This window comes from Eptesicus fuscus, chromosome 17, assembly GCF_027574615.1.
Source record: "Eptesicus fuscus isolate TK198812 chromosome 17, DD_ASM_mEF_20220401, whole genome shotgun sequence".
Lineage (NCBI taxonomy): Eukaryota > Metazoa > Chordata > Mammalia > Chiroptera > Vespertilionidae > Eptesicus > Eptesicus fuscus.
This window is the reverse complement of record NC_072489.1, coordinates 39877882-39897285: the sequence shown is the minus strand read 5'-3', so window position 1 is coordinate 39897285 and position 19404 is coordinate 39877882. Positions and strand designations below refer to the sequence as shown.

General features: G+C 46.1%; 1 protein-coding gene across 1 annotated transcript in view; it reads left to right on the top strand.

Moving 5' to 3' along the window:
• The window catches only part of PIK3AP1 (phosphoinositide-3-kinase adaptor protein 1), a 95908-nt gene that overhangs the window by 47440 nt on the left and 29064 nt on the right, over window positions 1-19404 (top strand). Inside the window, exons 3-8 of the mRNA XM_008144120.3 lie at window positions 2894-3030; window positions 5342-5486; window positions 7681-7823; window positions 7951-8083; window positions 10311-10507; window positions 13328-13517. Coding sequence (XP_008142342.2) covers window positions 2894-3030; window positions 5342-5486; window positions 7681-7823; window positions 7951-8083; window positions 10311-10507; window positions 13328-13517 — 945 coding nt within the window. The remainder of the gene's footprint in view (window positions 1-2893; window positions 3031-5341; window positions 5487-7680; window positions 7824-7950; window positions 8084-10310; window positions 10508-13327; window positions 13518-19404) is intronic.

The following is a 19404-nucleotide window of genomic DNA, read 5'->3' as shown; positions in this document are numbered from 1 at the left end:
TTTTAAAACTTGTTTTATTTGATTTTTTATTTCAATCTGTAATTCATCTAAATTTAATTTTGGAATTTATGAGAACTAGGAAGACTCTAAATAGTCCCTCTGCCCCTCCACACCCATCCCAAATAACTGAATTTCTCTAGCGCCATCTGCTGAGCCATTTTTCTCACCAACTATTTCCTTTATTCTAAACTGGTTTTTAATGCTTTATCACATATTATGTTTTCATGAGAATGAAGCTTGGTTTGTGGGCTATCTATTATATTTAATCAGTCTTTTTAAATTTTTATGACTTTAATGTAAAATAAGACTACCCTTGATTGTTTTTTTAAACTTTAGTAGGATACATATTGTGTATATATATAATTTTCTTACATAGGAAAATAAATGTTATAAAGGAGAACATCATTGCAACAACAATTTAAAAAACAATGCAAAAAGTGGTGTGTGGCTTTATTTGAAACCAAGGACTTTTTTTCCCCATGATTATTGATTTAGTCAGGTTTTCTACGTGTTTTGAGACAATTTATATTTTTCTATAAAAATTATATTGAAATTTTCAAAATTCTTAGCATAGAGTTATCACATCAATGTGTTTCTAAAAATTCTTCATATCTGCTATTATCTTTTTCTCATTTGGCTTATTTATATTTTATTTATTCTTTTGTTAACTATAATTACCAGAACTTTGACTCTTTGGCTAGACAAATGGGTCAGCAATTTGGAAGAAATAAAGAGGTTTTTCTTTTTTTTTGAAGCAATGGTAGATTGTACAGTTGGTCTATCCCAAGGAGATTATGCCTGTATAGTAAATTAGAATAGGTAATTGGCAAGAGAGTATCTAAACAATTCTGGACTAGTAAGTAGTTCTGGGTAGTGTTTTGCAGTTTTAAGTAACTGATTGAATGTTTTAAGTCAGGAGGGTTATTTTCTCATCCAGGAAGAACCTCAGAAATGAAAAATTGGGATATTCAGTCATCTAATAATAAAAATGGAAGCTTGATATGATAGCATCTAATTATTAAGAAGAGTAATACTCATTATTCCTGATCTTTTGGACTCTCTCATTCATAGGCTCCATGGTCGATGGGAGTTGCTTGGGTGGCGTGTGCAGCTCTGTCCATGGGGATGGGCCCGAGATGTTTTAAAAGCAGCTGATCAAGGAGAGAAGGGTGTGGGAAAGGGCAGATCCAGCAGAGAGAATGGCGGCCTTCAGTTAATTTGGCTCGGAGAGCAGGGAGGTGGAAGATGACCGTAGAGGGATATTAGCACTGAGCGAGCGGTGTCAGTAGGAATGGAAAAGAAAGGAGAGATGTAGGAGTATGATAGCGCTGATGCTTAGTGAAAAACAATATTACCCTCCTTGGAACTCCCAGGGTCCTTTGCCCCAACTCTTAGCACTATATTCTGCCTGGTTTTCTGTTGCACAAATAAGATCAGCAATCTGGACTTACTCAGCCAGGCCTTCTGGAATAATGCATCTTGGGAGAAAACATGGAGAGGGAGGAGCAGTAGGGTTGTGTGCCTCAATGCCCATCACACTCTGGGGGAGTGAGTAGACATCTGTCAACACAGATATCAGGCTCTAGCCCCTCCCCCAGCCTGAGCATGTCTTGTGGGTCCTTGCCTAGGACCTTATCCCTAGCTCTGCTCCCCCACCTCAGCCTTCAAGATTGTGGGAGCACAGCCTCTCTGCTGGCATGAACTGGGGTCTAGCGTGCACGCCTGTGGTTACAGCTTTCTGAGGGGACATGTCCACCAGTCACCTCTGCTTTCTACCAGCACTGATTACCACAAGCTCTGCAGGAAGCCAACTCCTTCCCCGGGAGGCCATCCTCTAAGGATTAGCCAAGCTAACCCTGACCTCTCATCCAGCCACCCTTTTAGATTGTGGGCTCTATGAAGGCAGGATCGATGTCTGGTCCATCCTAATGTCCGCTCAGTGCCTTACATACTTGGCTGGCTCTGTAAGTGGTTTTGGAATGCAGACAGCAAGCCCAAGAAAAAGATGGTGAACCTTCCCTCTCCTCTTAACCATTCTTTACCATTTGTCTCTCTTTGAGGATCTGATTAAATCTTGGAACTGTCTCCAGAAAAGTATGGGCAAACACACACACATGCACATACAGAACCTTGCACACAAGTATCCTATCAATGGATGCACCCTGGCTTACAGCCCCTGCCTTGGAGTTCTGGCAGATTCCATTCACACCATCTCAACGCCGTCTCGTGTGTGCCATCACCCACACATCTGCACACCCCTGCTCACCTGCTCTGAATCTGTGCATGCTCTCGTAGAGGTGTTAGCTGTGGTACTGATCTGAAACGTGGTTACACTGATCTAAGATTTGTTGAAAATGATTGCTTTTCACTGTGGCTCTGGAGAGGGTACACTGGCTAGTCATGAGGATCGAGCCTGCAACCTGGGCACATGCCCTGACCAGGAATCAAACTGTGATCTCCTGGTTCATAGGTTGACACTCATCCACTGAGCCATGCTGGCCGAGCATGGACAGTCCATTCTTGACCCAACTTGAGAAGAAGGAGCCTCCTTTCCTCACAACCACCAAAGGCAGCCCTGCAATAAGTCCCGAGGTAAAGCTTCTGGAAGCCTATTGGCTGAGACTGGACTTGCCAGCCGCAGACAGCGGTCTGCCTCAGACTTTCCTCTCCACCTCAGCCCCTCGCTGTCACCCTACCCTGTGGCCTACGTGGTGGTTGACTTTTCATAATTAGGTTCTCTTTCCTGATTTCCTGAGTCACTCCCTTCAGCTTGCATTTGTTTAACATTCAGAACCATTTCCTATTTGGTAATGTTTGGGGCTTTCATGGTGTGGAACATGCCCATCAGTTCTCCTTCCTTCTGTCCCATTCAACATTGTTCTCTGTTCTGTAGATTCTGGCTGTGACTCAGTCACCGACACTGAAACTGAGGACGAGAAGGTCCTGCCCTACTCGAAGCAGCAGAGCCTGCCGCTGGAGACTTCACCTGGGAACCTGATGGTGGTGCAGCCAGACCGCATTCGCTGTGGGGTAGGCCCTTCTGGGGCGGGTGGACTGATGTCAGAACATGGGCTTTCAGGCTTTTCAGTAGATGCATTTATTGGAGTAAAGGGGGTCGGGTTCACCTGTTGCACCTTAGCGTAATCCCAGCCTTCCTGTGGGGTTCCCGGTATAGTAGCTGTCCCGGGAACCCCAGTACCTGGGCCTTGGGCACAACTCACTCTTTGAAGTGAAAGAGAGACAAGTCCAGGAATGTATCTGCCATCCATCTAAGACTTTTAGTTCATGGACCCAAAGCTTAGAACAGGTGGGAGACGAGCAGACATGAGCATTACAGGACACTTGGGCCACCCGCGGAGTTAGAGGCCCAGATCTGTTCCTGCCGCATCAGTGTAGTGCTGGGAGGAAGGGATGAGAGGCATTTTGAGAGCTGCCTTCTTCACTTACTGGCCACTGGCATGGCCCATGTGAGTGCCATGGAGCTTGATGGCTTACATGTGCTGGCACATATTGCTTGCTAAAGGGATAAGATTGGTGCCTAAGCATAATGTATCATTTTCAGGGGTGGGACATAAGTCAGCAGGTGACTTGTGAAGGCCACTGTCATTTGAAGTCTACTGTAGTATTGAGAGTTTCTCATGATCTTTCCTTTCCTGATGAGCAATGTTATCATATTAGTTCAGAGCAGCAACATGCTTCCCTGTGGATACAAGCCCTTTGCTGAGTTTGCCGCTGTGAGCTCCTTGGGACGAGGGCAGGACAGCTGTGGCAATGGGAAGTACCAGTGTCTTTGGCCGTGCGAGTGGTTTTCCGTGCTGCCTGAGGTCACAAGGCAAGGCCTCTCTCTACATGAGGGTTGCAAACTGCTGCTTGGGCTGGATGGAACCCAGACATGTTTGTTTTGGACGGCTGAGTGTTTTGAAAGTTAGGCGTGAAAAATCTGTGTTTCCAGCTTTCTTGGAATCCGAATCTGGTGACACCAGGCCTGAGATCACAGGCAGGGCCAAGCAGCCATTGAAATGGAGCATGCTTCTCGCAGCTCGCTCTGCACTCCTTCCTGCTACTCATCCTGAGACCGGGCTGGTGGGTGCCAGTCAGGGCCGGGTTTGGAACTAAAGAACGATGCCCTTCGCATGCCTCCCTGATCCTCCCGGCGTTTGTTCCTTCTCCCATCTAGGCTCTCACTAACCCAGGATATGTGCTCCTTGTTGCCTACTCCAGATCTCTGGGTCCTGAGGCAGCTGGGCTGGGGTTGGGTCCTGACTGTCAATAGAACAGACACACTCATTCTGTCTGGCTCCCTGGCTGGGCCTGCGGCAGGAGTCAGGTTCAACCACAGCACATTCACACTCAGCCTCCGCAGCCCCCAGGAGCCGGGACCACGCCCCATCCTCATCTGTAGTGAAATCGCAGCCTTTGTCATGAGGGGACTGTGAGGACTTTATAGCAGAATCTTAGGATAAACATTTGGGGATTCGCTTTGGCCAGAAATATCTCCTTTGCACGTTTATCTTTTGGGGAGGGGGTGAAAGTGAGGGGAGGGGCTATTCTTACCAGTTCACTGTCTTGGAGGACCATTCCCCAGCCCAGTGAAACAAGGTAATTGTCTTTGGCAGGCTCAGCAAGAGATCTTAAAGCAAAGCAAAATAGCTATTCAGTTTGCTCAGTGCCTTTGGAAAATTAATCCCCCAGTAAGTTATTTTTGTCCTTCCACGAACAGCATTCAGTTGCAGAACAAAAGCGCTTCTCTAGGCAGGTGCCTCTCCCACGATAAGGTGCCTGCGTCCCCCGAGGTCTTGGTAAAATGCAGACTCTGGTTCAGTGGGTCCAGGCAGGGCCTGAGCATCTGCATTTCTAACCAGCTTCCCGGGGAAGCCGCTGCTTCTGGTCCCTTGACCCCACTTTGGGTAGCAAGACTCGTCTAGAACAGTGCTTCCCCAGCTGTCTGTGGTGAAGAACTTTTTGAAATTTTGCTTCTGAATTTCCAGTTCTGCCAGGGACCGATGCTTTTACCAAATACAATATAAAAGAAAAGCTATGAAAATGAAATCATAAGGCATATGAAATCTAAGCCTCGGGTTTTTAAATTATTCCTGTTAGGTTCACCATGCAAAGGATTACTCCATCAAACTGCTATCAAGGTTTATAAATGTTTACTCTTGGTTTTGGAACTTGTGTCATTGGGACCTGAAGCAAACAGTGGACTGCAGACCTACCCTGTTCTAGAACAGCCTCTCTAGATGAGGCTGGGGCTCTGGGAGTGGGAGACCCGCTGGCTGGGCACCCTAGTAGGGGACCCGGGAGGGAAAGGGGCTGATGACTGACTGGTGTCCCCTTTCAGGCAGAAACCACCATCTACGTCATTGTGAGATGTAAGCTGGATGAGAGAGTGACGACAGAAGCAGAATTCTCTCCAGAGGATTCTCCCTCCATTAGGGTGGAGGGCAAGCTGGAGAATGAGTACACGGTTTCCGTGAAGGCCCCCGGTAAGTCGCCCCGGTACCTCCGGGGATTGGGCATCGTGCCAGGGAAGAGGCCCCCGCTTGCTTTCTTTTACTTGTCTGTCTTTATTCAGCAGCTGAGCAAAGTGTCAGCCTAGATTTGGATTTGGTTGTCATGTTCTGCTTAAAGGGAAAGGAAGGGCAGAAACATCTATGTGTGATGGGGGGACAATGGTTATATTAAAATTTTTATCATTAGAAAGTTAACATATTAAACTTTTTGGGAATTAGAGAAAAGTCGGGAAAAAAAGTCATCAGACCACCATTCAGTCTTTTGGGCCTTTTTCACAATTTTTAAAAGCATAGTTGTTTCAGTAGTATCTATTACCTGATATTCTGTTCTTTTTATGTAATCTTATATTTATTCTCTCCCCATCCCTCTTCCCTCCCCCAGCTATTACATGGACTTTGTAACTTTCCATTTTATTTTATTTTATTTTATTTTATTTTATTTTATTTTATTTTATTTTATTTTTTATATTTTTATTGATTTCAGAGAGGAAGGGAGAGGGAGAGAGAGATAGAAATATCAGTGATGAGAGAGAATTATTGATCTGCTGCCTCCTGCATGCTCCCAACTGGGAATCAAGCTGGCAACCCAGGCATGTGCCCTTGACTAGAATCAAACCTGAGACCCTTCAGTCTGCGAGCCCATGCTCTATCCACTGAACAAAACCAGCTAGGGCATAACTTTCCATTTTGTAACACATTTATTTTCTGTTACAAAATTAATGTGTGTTCAATACAGAAAACATGAAGAATAAAGTAATCATAAAGGAAAGCATGTAGAAAATTACCCATATGCCCGCCCCAAAGGAAATCACTGGTTTCTGTATTTTTCCACATCTATGTACATGGCTTCATACTGTCTCATAGCCCACTTTCATTATCCACATTAATAAATACTCTTTTACAACATGATGCTTACTGGTTGCAAGGTAAGCCATTGTTTAGATGCACTATAATTTATAAAGCCAGTTCCTAATGTTGGACTTGTATCTTATAACCATACTTTTTAAAAAATATATTTTTATTATTGATTTCAGAGAGGAAGGGAGAGGGAGAGAGAGATAGAAACATCAATGATGAGAGAGAATCATTGATCAGCTGCCTCCTGAACGCCACCCAGTGGGGATCGAGCCCGCAACTCTGGCATGTGCCCTGACTGGGAATTGAACCATGACCTCCGGGTTCATAGGTTGATGCTCAACCACTGAGCCATGCCAACCAGGCGAACCATAATTTTTAAAGCTGCATGATACTCAGTTGAAAATAAGTCTTATCTTTTGATTTTTCATTTCCTCATTGTTGCATATTTATGTAATTTCTGATTTCTTATTGTATTAAATTATGATAAATATTGAGCATCCTTAGCTTGCAGATGTGTTATTTTTTTTTCTTCTCTTTTGTATTTAAGATTATTTCCTCCAGATGGAATCTCTGAAATAATGGGTATTTTTAAGGATCCTGGAAAATAATGCTTTCTGAAATATTGCTACTGTCAAGTTTATTTTGCTATACCATCACAATTATCATTAAATATTTTTGCTAATTTGATATGTTTTTTAAAGTAGCCCATTGTTTTAATTTGCATTTCTTTGATTATTAGTGAGGTTGAATATTTTTCCATGTTCTCTACTTGTCGCATTTCCTCTTTTATGACTTGAATCTTTGTGGTTGGGGTATTTTTAATGTTTTCTTTTCCCCTCAAAACCCCTTCCTGTTGTGCAGAAGAGAGCACGCAGGGAGAGCTCATAGTAATGACAGCAGCGCAGTGAATCAGTTCTACTGGCCAGATGTGGCCAAAGTGTGGAGTTTCTACCAGGATCCCTCCCACCTTCTGGCAACCACTGGCCTTCATATAAATTGCTTTAAATTCAACTCTTCTTCCTGTTTATTGCAGCATTGGACCTATAGTACTGAACAAACATGAAAATCATTCAAAAATTAAATTTCAGACCCAGTGAGAATAGTTCCTCTGACTCTGAGCCCTGTCATATGCTAGTCTGCTCTTCATCTGCTTCTGTCCTTTCCCTCACTTCCCCACCCCCAGCTCACCTCCAAGATCTTTCTTCCAGCCCCCAATTAATTTCTTCACCATTAAGATGAATCCATAAACACTTTTTCCCGGACACTTGTTCTTCCTGGGCACTTTTATAGTATCTTTTCTTCTGTTCAGCCCTTTCTTCTGGGAATGTTTCTCTGAAGATATATTCCGGGGACTTGGTGGTGTGCGAAGCCATTATCAGCTATTACACTGACATGGAAGAAATCGGGAATTTATTGTCCAATGCTGCGAATCCTGTGGAATTCATGTGTCAGGTAAAGATGTTGAAGGGAAACCTGAATCTTCTGGACATGTAATTTCAGCTCATGGTGTATCAGCCTTGGATCTGCTGGGTGGGAATAGCTTGATTTAAAACCTGACTGTCTTCACTTTTGTATTCAGGCCTTTAAAATTGTGCCCTACAACACAGAGACGCTCGATAAGCTGCTCACGGAGTCCCTGAAGAACAACATCCCCGCAAGTGGACTGCACCTCTTTGGGATCAACCAGCTGGAAGAAGAAGATATGATGACAAGTAAGCCAACAATGAAACCTCAAGAAGCCATCCCTGGGTGATTCCAGTTTGCTGGTTCAGCACAGAGTCAACCCATACATCTGACGGCTTCCTGCTCTACAGCCCTTCCTTTGAGAAGCATTCATGCCTCACTGGCTAGTCAGAGATTCTTCCACATTAGACATCTGAATACCACACCCCCTTCCTAAAAACCCTTTGTTCACATGTCCAAATTCCTTAGCTTGCTTGCAAAATTCTTCTTTTCAACCAAGGGCTCCTGCTGCATTTCTGCTCTCATTTCTCTCTTCTACTCTCTCCCTTAGCTTCTGCGCTCTGCTCTACAGAAGGTATGAACTCCTTTCACCTAATGAAAATTCTGCCCTGCCTCTTGCCACCTTGACTCCGGAATACAGTTCTTCCGGTTCTTTTTGGTTGCCTTTTGCCTGGCTAAATTCTCTTCGTCTCCCCGTAGCAGCTTAGGTTGTGCTTTCCCAGGAAGACTTCTGGAACCTTCAGTAGGTTTCATCTACGTGCTGGGGGCTTTCCTAGCATGTTGGGTATCCACTGTCCTAGTGCTCTTCAGCTGTGTCTGTCTTCCTCACTAGCTCAGCGAGGGCTGGGACTGTGCTTGGTGGCTCATTGTAGGCTCAAAACAAATCCTTGTTTGATGAGGAAGGAGCAGTCTTGGGTGCATGTGTGACATGGCTGGAGCTGGGAGAACCACTTGCATGGGGAGGGTGCCTGGCACGCCGGACAGGAGGTCCCTTATGGTGCTTCTGTGGACACCACTCTTCCTTCATGCCGTAGTTGCACTGCACAATGGGACCCGCATCCTGGCTACCCTCTGCCTGTGTTCCATCCTTCCATAGCCTAAGAGAACCACAGGATGAGGTTAGATTGCCTTCAAGTCCTTCTCCTGGGAGCAATCTCCCGTTGCCTCTCCCCGTTGTCCTGCTATGGAGTGTTCTTGCATCACTTCCAGTGCGTGTTAATATTCTCTATTCTTAAACTTGGGGCTCAGGAAGGACTATGCCATAGCCTGACGATGTGGGATCCTGGGGGCATTTTCAGTCCCTTCATCCCAAGGATCATATCCTGGTGAACAGGAAGCTAGGTTTGTCTTATTTAAAAACATATATATCTATTTATATGTACAGAAACATATATGTGTATTTATAGATACATATATCATCTATCTATCTATCTGTCTGTCTAAATATTACTGTTGGGTTTAGAAGTCAACTTTTATGAAAACAAGAACAAAAAAAAGGTTTTTCATGTCTGTTTCGTGGTCGAATTTAACTTGCTGTATTCAGTTATTTCTAGGTAGAGGGAGTCATGGGGATCCAGTGACTCTCAGCAGTACTTTGTTTCTCACCAATCAGAGGTTCACATACACCCTAGGGTTCACATTGCATTAATATGAACATTCAAAACCTGTTTTAAACAAGGACCTTACTGAATACCATCCCATTAATCTTTCTAGTTCCCTTTAAGATTGTCTGGAAATACTTTCTGGTTCAAAACTAAGGCCCAGGGGAAAGACTAAGCAACATACTCAGGATTACTTGACATACTTTATGAAATTGGGAATAAGAGCTATGAAGATGGACTTCATATATACAGATATATATATTTCAGAGAGGAAAGGAGAGGGAGAGAGGGATAGAGACATCAGTGATGAGAGAGAATCATTGATCGACTGCCTCCTGCACTTCCCCTACTGGGGATCGAGCCTGCAACCTGGGCATGTGCCCTGACCAGGAATCAAACCACAACCACCTGGTTCATAGGTCAACCACTCAACCACTGAACCATACCAGCCAGGCTTCTTCTTCTTCTTCTTTTTTAAAAAGCACAAAACAGTTGCTTTAAAGTACCCTGAAATTTGCAGAGGAGGTCAAAACATGGTTCCTGTTGTACTTTGTGGCCGCTATTTAAGCCTTTAGAAAGTCACATTTTGCATTAGTATTATTTCTCAGGATCCTCTGATCCTTTTAGAGAAAGAAGGTAGGATATTATTAGATTTGCTAATTAATTAAAGTATCATTTCTTCTGTCATCTGAGGGCATAATCTTCAGTGATGCCCTGAAGGAAGTTGTCAGATGTTAAGTCAATCAACCAAGAAGTAACGACTGAGTGCCTGCTAGATGCCATGTGAGGCATGCCAGCTTCGAATCCCAGAACAAGGGTGCCCTCTGCCTTCAATGTTATCTGCCCATTAAGTTTCCTTGACATTTTTTTTCAGATCAGAGGGATGAAGAGCTGCCCACCTTGTTGCATTTTGCTGCGAAGTACGGACTGAAGAACCTCACTGCTTTGTTGCTCACCTGCCCGGGAGCCCTACAAGCATACAGTGTGGCCAACAAACACGGCCACTACCCCAACACCATTGCCGAGAAACATGGCTTCAGGGACCTGCGGCAGTTCATCGATGAATATGTGGTAAGGTCAAGGCGGGAGAGGCCCCAGGATTGGAAATGCACTGTGTTGTCCTAGGGCTGCCTTTTCAGCAGAGACATGGTCAGATTTCATCTCTAGCATGTCCTCATGTGGTTCTTCTGGCGGCGCCAGTATGTGTGGCCTTAAGAAATGAGCCCTGGAGCCCTGGCAGGTGTGGCTGGGTGGGTTGGAGTGTCATCCCGTACACTGAGAAGTTGTGGGTTCTATTCCCAGTTGGGGCACATACCTAGGTTTCAGGTTCAACCTCTGGCCCGGTGGGGGCATATGCAGAGGCAACTGATCAATGTTTCTCTCTTACATCAACATTTCTCTCACACACTCTCTCTTCCCACTTCTCTAAAAAAAAAAAAAAAAAATCAATGAATATGTCATTGGATGAGAATTTTTAAAAAAAAGAGCCCTGGAGTCACATGGACCTGAGTCCAAGTTCCCATATTAACACTTGTCAGCCACATGATTTTGGGCAAATCGTCTCTCTCTCTCTCTCTCTCTCTCTCTCTCTCTCTCTCTCTCTCTCTCTCTCTCTTTCTCTCTCTCTCTCTCCATTTCCTAGTATGCAGAAGGAAGATAATCATAGCTCTACCCATATGTTATTTTGAGGAAAAAGGAGACAAGATAGGTAAAGTACCGAGGCCCACCTTTAAAGAATTTAAAGAGATGTTTGTGGAATGAATCCACTGAAGGTTTGATGCTGATTCCTCTTCCCCAATCACCTCCCCACCCACTTCCAAGGCACCTTGGTGGGATGCTCCCAGCTGCCTCGCCCACCATCAGGCTCAGGTGAACTGTGTTAGGACTGGTTCCTTTCTTAGCAGAAAACACTATAAAACTCTGCACCTGAGGTTTCAGGGAGTCCAACGTGAAGTCCCACCTTCTGCTGACAGCTCGTCTCTTTCTGAGCCTCTGCCCGTCTTAAGGTGGATGTGCCCAGTTTATCTGCTCATCTGGTTTTGGACCCTCAGGTCCTACTTCATCACGACTTCTGGTCCTTCTTTGAGGGTAATCTCACCCCGTGGCCAGACTTTATTCCATACCCCAGTCTTGCTCCCATTGTCTTGGAGGCAGCTGCCCTTCCCCCTGACTCTACCCTTTTTTTGTTTCCCTCCATCTTCAGGACTTAGGAATACCTCGGCCTCTGGAATGGGGTTGTGACCTCAAAAGAAACAATAAACACAATCCTGTCCGGCTCTCTAGCTCCAGATAGGAGTGAGCCCGACACCGCCCCAGAAACTGAACTCTGCTCTGTATTTGACAGTCTGCAAGACAATGACTCGCCGTGGCACATAGAGGGGTCTTCCCAAAGTCTGGGGGTGACGAAGTATGTTGAGTGAATAGACTAACCTGAATGCCTGTTTGGGGCATCATTGACATAAATGAGGCTAAAGGTGCTCACAGGCTGGGAGTGTTTACTCAGCTTTACTTTGAAGTCACAAATGTATAAAATGCAGTGTTTCATTTCCGTGCCAGGAGTTTTTATTAAGGACAATACTCTGTTCATAGTAATCACTGCTACCTATTGAATTTATTTGATTGGAAAATGCATGATCTCTTTTAATCCTCACCACAATCCTTTGAAGTTGATAATATTGTCCTCTCCCTCTAATAATCAAGAAAAGGGCTTAGAAAGATGGAGTAACTATGCCTTGTGTCACATACTAGTAAGGGTGGAGATCGGATTTGAACCTGGTTTTCTGCCAAAGCCGGGGCTTGTTGTCCTACTTACTGTATGTCACAGGGAGGTTGGAAGATGCATGTCCAGCTTGCACTGAAGTTAGTCTGGCTCACACTTCTCATATCACCCTTGTTCTCTGGCTGTGATTCCCTTCCACCAATGCACCTGTAGCATTGTACCAAAAGGTTGTCCCTACGTGTTGTTTATGCCCTCTAAGAACTGTCCCATTTCCTCTTTCCACCAAATCAAAACCAAACGCCAGACCTTGAGTCCCCACCACTCACAGCTGCCAGCTGGTCCACTCCTTGGGTCTCATTAGGAAATCAACACGGAGTGTCGCTAGCAGATTAGCTCTCTTGGGGCAGCGATGATGAAAATGAGTATCTCTGTGGGTTGATGCTGAAATAAGGATTGTGAAACACCGAAGTTTCTTACCACGAAAAGTTGTGCAGAGGTTTCAGAGAAGCCAGCTCTCTGGCTTCACAATCACCTAGAGACCAAACGGGAGAGGGCAGCCGGCCCGACCATCTCTCCTCCTGGGCACGGGGTATAAAGCCGAGGAGGCGCTTTGGAGAAGGGCTCCGGAGCAGTCTGCTGGCAGGAACGGGGACTAGTGAGTGAGGTTCCTGAGGGACTCTGACTACACAGAAGTGCAAGCGCACCTTAGCTGCAGCCCATTTATCCCATTTGAATCTCCATGTGTCTAGTCAATAAGGGTTACACCCTGGCATGCCATTTGTTCCCTTTTGAGGAACCACTAGGGAGTAGTGGGAAGGTCAGCAGCCAGGATTGCAGGCCCTATGTAAGGAAAGGCAGTAGACTCTCCTGAGCTTTGGTTTTCTCATCTGTGAACTGGGGAATATCGCATCTCTCTCAAGCCGCAGTAGAAAGAATGACATATAATGTCTAGTCAAATACCTAGCATCGGACCTGGCCCATAACAGGTGCTCATGAGAAGGTTGTACATTTGTGTCGTCCGGTCTTTGGACATGAACGAGCGTCTCCTGGGTGTGTGAGTCTGTGCTTAGTGCTGGGGGCCAAAGCCCTGACCCCTGGGAGCCTTCGCTTTGCCAGTCACAAGCCCTCTCGGGGTGCCTCATTGTGCCTGTGGGTCCCCTGTTCTCTTTCAGGAAACTGTGGACATGCTGAAGAGTCACATCAAAGAGGAACTGATGCAAGGGGAGGAGGCCGACGACGTGTATGAGTCCATGGCCCACCTCTCCACAGACCTGCTCATGAAATGCTCCCTCAACCCGGGCTGTGACGAGGAGCTGTACGAGTCCATGGCTGCCTTCGTCCCCGACGCCACTGAGGACCTCTGTAAGTAGCACAGCCCAGCTCTGCTTCCATGTTTCCGCTGACAAGAGGCTTTCTTCACTCTGGTGGACGGGGGAAGTCCCTGCTGACTGCCACCTCACCCCGGAGAGACGAGGATCCTGTTTTATGCAAAGTTAGAGCTGCCTTCGTGTGTTGAGACCAGCAGAATCCTTCTCCAAACGCCCTCTGCTGTGGCTGTTGCGTGACTGGATGTTGCAGCAAGGTCCTGGAAGCCAGAGCTGAGAAAGGCGTTGTCTCGTGTTCCGAGATGCTAAATCAGCGGCTTTCAACCCTGTCAGTCCCCATGGGCCCTATTTACAGTAAACTTTTTTCCACGAATGCCCCCTTTACTACCCTGATGTGAGTTTCATACATAATGTAACCTAGAAATCAAATATACACCCTAAGTAAAATAGGAACGAGAACTATAAATATAAAATAGAGCTGATATATATATAAAAAAGAGGAAATTCTCAGGCATGCCTGCACAGGAGGACATGATGGGATAGTTGGATACAGATACCTGTGCTCAGACTCACTGCCAATGTCCGGCCGCATGTGCTGACCGACACGTAACTATTGTATCGGAGACTCAGATACTGCCAACAGTGTTGGCATCAGAACATGAATTTTCCTAAATGGTGAAAATTCAGTGCACACTAAAACCATACAAAAATACAAGTTGTATTTATATACAAAGAAGTTTGCTCTTAGGGCTCAGAAAATGATAAGCAGGCTTTTTTTAATGGTAGCCTAATTTTATTGAATTGATATATAATAAACTTATTTTCAAAATATATCTCCAGAACATGCATTTTTTTTTTGTAAATTGCTCAACAGATTTTGCCCATTTTTGGTTACACTAATTGGTGTTTTTTTTTTTTTCCATTGTAAAAGTAATACGTTTTTACAAAAACTTGAAACAAAATAGAAATATGTAACTGAGTTGTTTTTAAAAGTCCATATAACTCTACCCACCAAACCATTATAGCACTGGTAATAGTTTGGTGGGTATATTTACCGATATTTTTCCTTGTGCCTTCTAATAATAAATAAAAATATATGCGCACATACATATACACAGGTATATACAGACACACGCATATGTATAAATGTGTATCATAGGCAGATTTTTAGCCTATCTGCATGTCTGGGGAAATATTTAAAAACCATTAGGGACATGAAACACTTCCCATGCAGGGCTGTCCCACACATTGTGGGTGTCCGGTAGCTTTCCGCCTTGTTCTGCTAAACACCAATAGTGTCCCTCCATCATGGTGACAACCCAGAACACTCACATTGATTTTCCAAACGCCCTCTAGAGGGCAGTGCCGTTCCCCTTGAGAGCCACTGGTCTAAGGAATGTTGGTTCCAGTGCACTCACCAGGGTTGAAGCAGGAGCACCTGCTGCCAGCCCTCTCAGAGCCTTCTTGGTATGTCCCCACCTTTTGCTACCCAATGCTAAGTACTCAAGACACTGCCTAAGACTTAGCGCTCCTTCCCTCTGGTCTAATGAATAGATTTAAGAGAGATGAGACACAATACCCATCAATGTACCAGCTTTATCGGTGGAGGGTTTTCTGGAATGGGCTAGATTGAGCATTGCCAACTTGCAACCTCAGAAGAAGACAGCAGGGCCCTGGCCCCCAGGGAGGTGGGCCTGGTTTTCCCATCCATGAATAGACAAGCAGGCGCCAAGAGGATGCCTGGCAACAGGAGGAGTGGGCGCGTAAGGGAGCCAGAGGCAGACTCTGATGCTAGCAGCACCCTTGACCCTGCAAACCCAGCACCTGGAAGGTGTGGTCCAGTGGTTGATAGGTGCTTGCTGGTGAGATTGGCTGCTCCTCTGAGGGAGGCGGGGGAGGGGGGTGGGGAAGAGGGGAAGAGTGGTAGAAGCTCCCTTTCAGCACCTAACTGGGAGGACTGGAAGGACTGGTGGGTGCTCTTTCCGAAAGAGCGGTGACCGGGCAGGGAGGTGAGGAGAGAGGGTGTCATCCCCACCATCCAGATCCTCTATCTCACCAAATCCTTAAAGCAACTGTCCAAGAATGCGTTTATTAACCTGCATTTTATGCACGAGGAAACTGGTGCACAGAGAGGTTACACAACTTTCCCAAAGTCTAACAATTGTTGGAGCCCAGATTTGAATCCAGGTCTCGCTGCCTCTAGGACCATATTCTTTATTCTGTGCCAGAAATTTCCATCTAACACCATGAAGTTTAGTCCTGGTTTCTTTAGAAAAACCATTTAGTGGCTGTAGCCCTGCTTGCTCTTTCTTTTTTTTTTCTTTTTAAAAAATCTTTGTTGTTGAAAGTATTACATATGTCCCCCTTTTCCCCACATTGACCCCTGCCTCCTGTCCCCCGCCCCAGGCCTTCACCACCACTATTGTCTGTGTCCATGGGTTATGCATATATACATACAATTTTTTGGTTGATCACTTCCCCCCTTCTCTCCCTCTGAGATTCCGCAGTCTGTCCTATGCTTCTATGTCTCTGGATCTATTTTGTTCATTAGATTCCATATATGAGTGAGATCATGTGATACTTGTCTTTCTCTGACTGGCTTATTTCACTTCCTGCTTGCTCTTTCTACGGCCCAGACATGGGCTCCCGTAGCCTCTGGTGCCCCCTTCCCTTGCACATCCACACATCTCCACGTACCCAATAAGCATTTCTGGAGCATCCACTGCGTTTCAGCTACTCGCTTCTCCTGGTGTTGGGAAGACAAGGGGGACCAAGACACAGTCCTTTCCAATCCGGGACAGAGACCCCTTCACAAAAGAACACTTGGAGAACAAGTGTTGCCCAGTTGGGAAGCCAGAGACCATGCATTATCACTTCTGCCCTGCAAATAACGTATGAAGGAAGATAGTGTTCATTCATTCATTCATTCATTCACTTGCTCTCAGGACCAACATAGAGTGCAGGCTTTAGGTCAGCTCCTTACCACTGCTTTGGAGGTCACTTAACTGTGTTGGACAAAGCTGCCTCTTCTGACTTGCGTTTTGGGAAAGGGAGAGAAGTGAGGCCCTCTTCTCCAAAGGGAGTCTAAAACAAACACTAAGTAGGAAGGTTGTCAGGGAAACTCACCATGTTGAGTGGAGGGGGTCTGGGGAGCAAGGTTGGGTTCTGACCCTGTTTTTTATTCTACTCCAATCTCTCCTTCCCCTGAATTTGCGTGGGTGAGCGTGCACACACACACACACACACACACACACACACACACACCCTCACATTCAGGATCTTTAGTTTAGATATGCTGCCACCAGGTGGCAATTACATTTCTATGTTATCAAACCTTCAACTTTGCTTCCAATTCTCTTGAGAATTTTTTGTTCAAGATTCCACAGATTTAAACCATCAACACCCTCACCTTACTATATAAGAAATAAATGTCTTCATGGAGGTCAGGCTTATGCAAACACTAAATGAAAATCAAGACACACCTCCCTTTGGGTGTTTTCACTATCTCCTGATCTTTTGCCCCTGTCCTTGCCTCAGAGAATGATACGGTGGTCCTGGTGGCCCTCTGACTTAGGTGATACACTTTGTTTGGAAAGGTTCCCTGAGGCTCTGGGCACTAAGGCCTCGGGAACCACTTCTGGGAGGCCCTTGTTCAACTGCTTCCAAGGTAATATGCTTGTGGATTTAGCTTTCCTTAAATATCTCAGAGGCTTGTCTTTCTGCAAAAGGGGAAAGGGGCAAAAGGGGAAATGTGTACTATCTCCCTACTAGAAACTAAACTCAACAGCAGTCACTCTAATCCATCCCAGAGGCTGTTCTGCTTCATGTGGCTCCTGTCTTCAACCTTTCTTTTGCACCCCTGCTCCCTCCGCCCCGTTCTGCAGCTCAAGTTTGTGTGTGGCAGAGAGCTGACTTAGCCCTTAGCAACCCCCTTGGTAACTGGCGTCTTTGTAACAGATCATCTCCAGTTTTTCTTTACCGGAGCTCTCTGATTACAGCCCCTCTCTGCAAGCGAGGTCCCCTCCAAGCTGAGGGCACAGTGAAGGGCCTTGCAGCCCAGCCATGTCAGGTCTGAGCTCAGCTGAAGGAGGCGCCTTTGTGAGCAAAATTGTTATTATTGATTTGGAACATGCCGCCTTCCCTGTCTGCACTCTCAGGAGTCTTCTTTCCTGCAGCCGCTGAGGCTCTGCCATCCTCCTGCTTCCCATCTCGGGAAGACGCTGGCTGCTGGAGCCAATAAATGCTTTAGGGGCAGTGGGTCTGGGGGCAAGGCATGAGGTCTTACCAGCAAGGAACTCATTCTGTTCCTGCCCTGTCCAGGGCTGAAACTGACCCAGCAGGGCAAAGGGAGGCTCAGGGCACTTCCGATGTCTGTTGCTTTTTGATCCTCCAAATGTACAGAGAATTGTGTTGGGGACATAGGTACATAGTGAAAGCTACTGGATTGAATGTTTTAAAGTTAATACGATAGCCCTAGCCGGTTTGGCTCAGTGGATAGAGCGTCAGCCTGCAAACTGAAAGGTCCCAGGTTTGATTCTGGTCAAGGGCACATGCCCGGGTTGTGGGCTTGATCCCCAGTGGGGGACTTGCAGGAGGCAGCCGATCCAAGATTCTCTCTCATCATGGATGTTTCTATCTCTCTCTCCCTCTTCCTTCCTCTCTGAAATAAATAAAAATATTTTTAAAAAATAAAGTTAATACGATAAAATCCTCACCACCATCATTTAACTCGCTCCCTCGTGCTTTCCTCAGGCACTGCATGCAGACTACTGTGCGCTGTGCTTCTGTGCATGCTTCTCTGGTTATCTGCTCCTCCCTCAGCTAGGAAGCATGCGTTCGCCACAGTGCTGTACACAGTAGGTGCTCAACTGTTTCTTGACTTCGAGAGTACCAGAAAACAAGAAGCAGTCCTAGACTTTGTGGGGTGGAATAGTTTGTTGGCATTCCAGTGCAGAGACTTCCCTTTCCTGAGAGGCGGTAGTGAGACATCTGCTAGATGTCCTGAGTGTGGGACACCTGAGGGTGGTGCTAACTCCTCAGCCGCCCCAGGTGGACTTGTCGTTCATGTCTCTGTACATTCTCCTGTGCTATTCCTGCTGCCGGAGCTGCCCTTCTCTTTCCTCAGCTTGGGAGATGCCCAGATTCCTTCACAAAGCCCAAGTCCCTCCACGCATTCATTCGTGTGCTCCTCATTAGCGTGTGCATTCACACGCCCACGCATTCAGCAGTGTTTATCGCACCCCTCGTGTGTTACGTCGCTGGGCCAGGTGACGGGAGTCAGTACAAAAGCCACCTGACCCCTGCCTTCCAGAGCTTCCCTTGCAGCAGGAGAGCTGGACACTACACAAAAGGACCACATAATGAAATATGTAACTACAAACCGTGACAGGGCCATGAAGGAAAAGGATACGGTACCCCGAGAGGGCAGCTATGGAGGTGAATGGTGGGGCGACTTCGCAAGTCATGGTGCTCACTGCACCCCACCGTGCACTCCCTCCTGCACGGCAGAGAGTCTGTGCTTTCCAGAGTACTGCATGGAAGCCCTTGTCTGCATCAGAATCCATAGAACTTAACTGGGTTGCCTCTCCTAACCCCTTCATTCTTAGCCCCTACTTTTTCATTGCTAACCATTCCTTAGCCGCTCTGATTTCAGACTGCCCTCCTCTCTCTGTCTCTCTGCCCCTGTTTCTGTCTATCTGTCTATCTCTCTGTCTCTGTTCCTCCCCTACTGCAACTCCCTCCCCTCCCCCACCCCATCTCTCTTTTTGTTTCTTTCTGTATATATGTGACTCTCCCCCTCTCTGTCTTCTGTCTCCTTCCCATTACATCTCCACTGGGGTCTGGGAAGGTTGGACTTTCTCATTGACATGGTCGATCAAAGCATCCATTCCACCTAGAAACCAATCAGGTTTCAGGTTATCTTC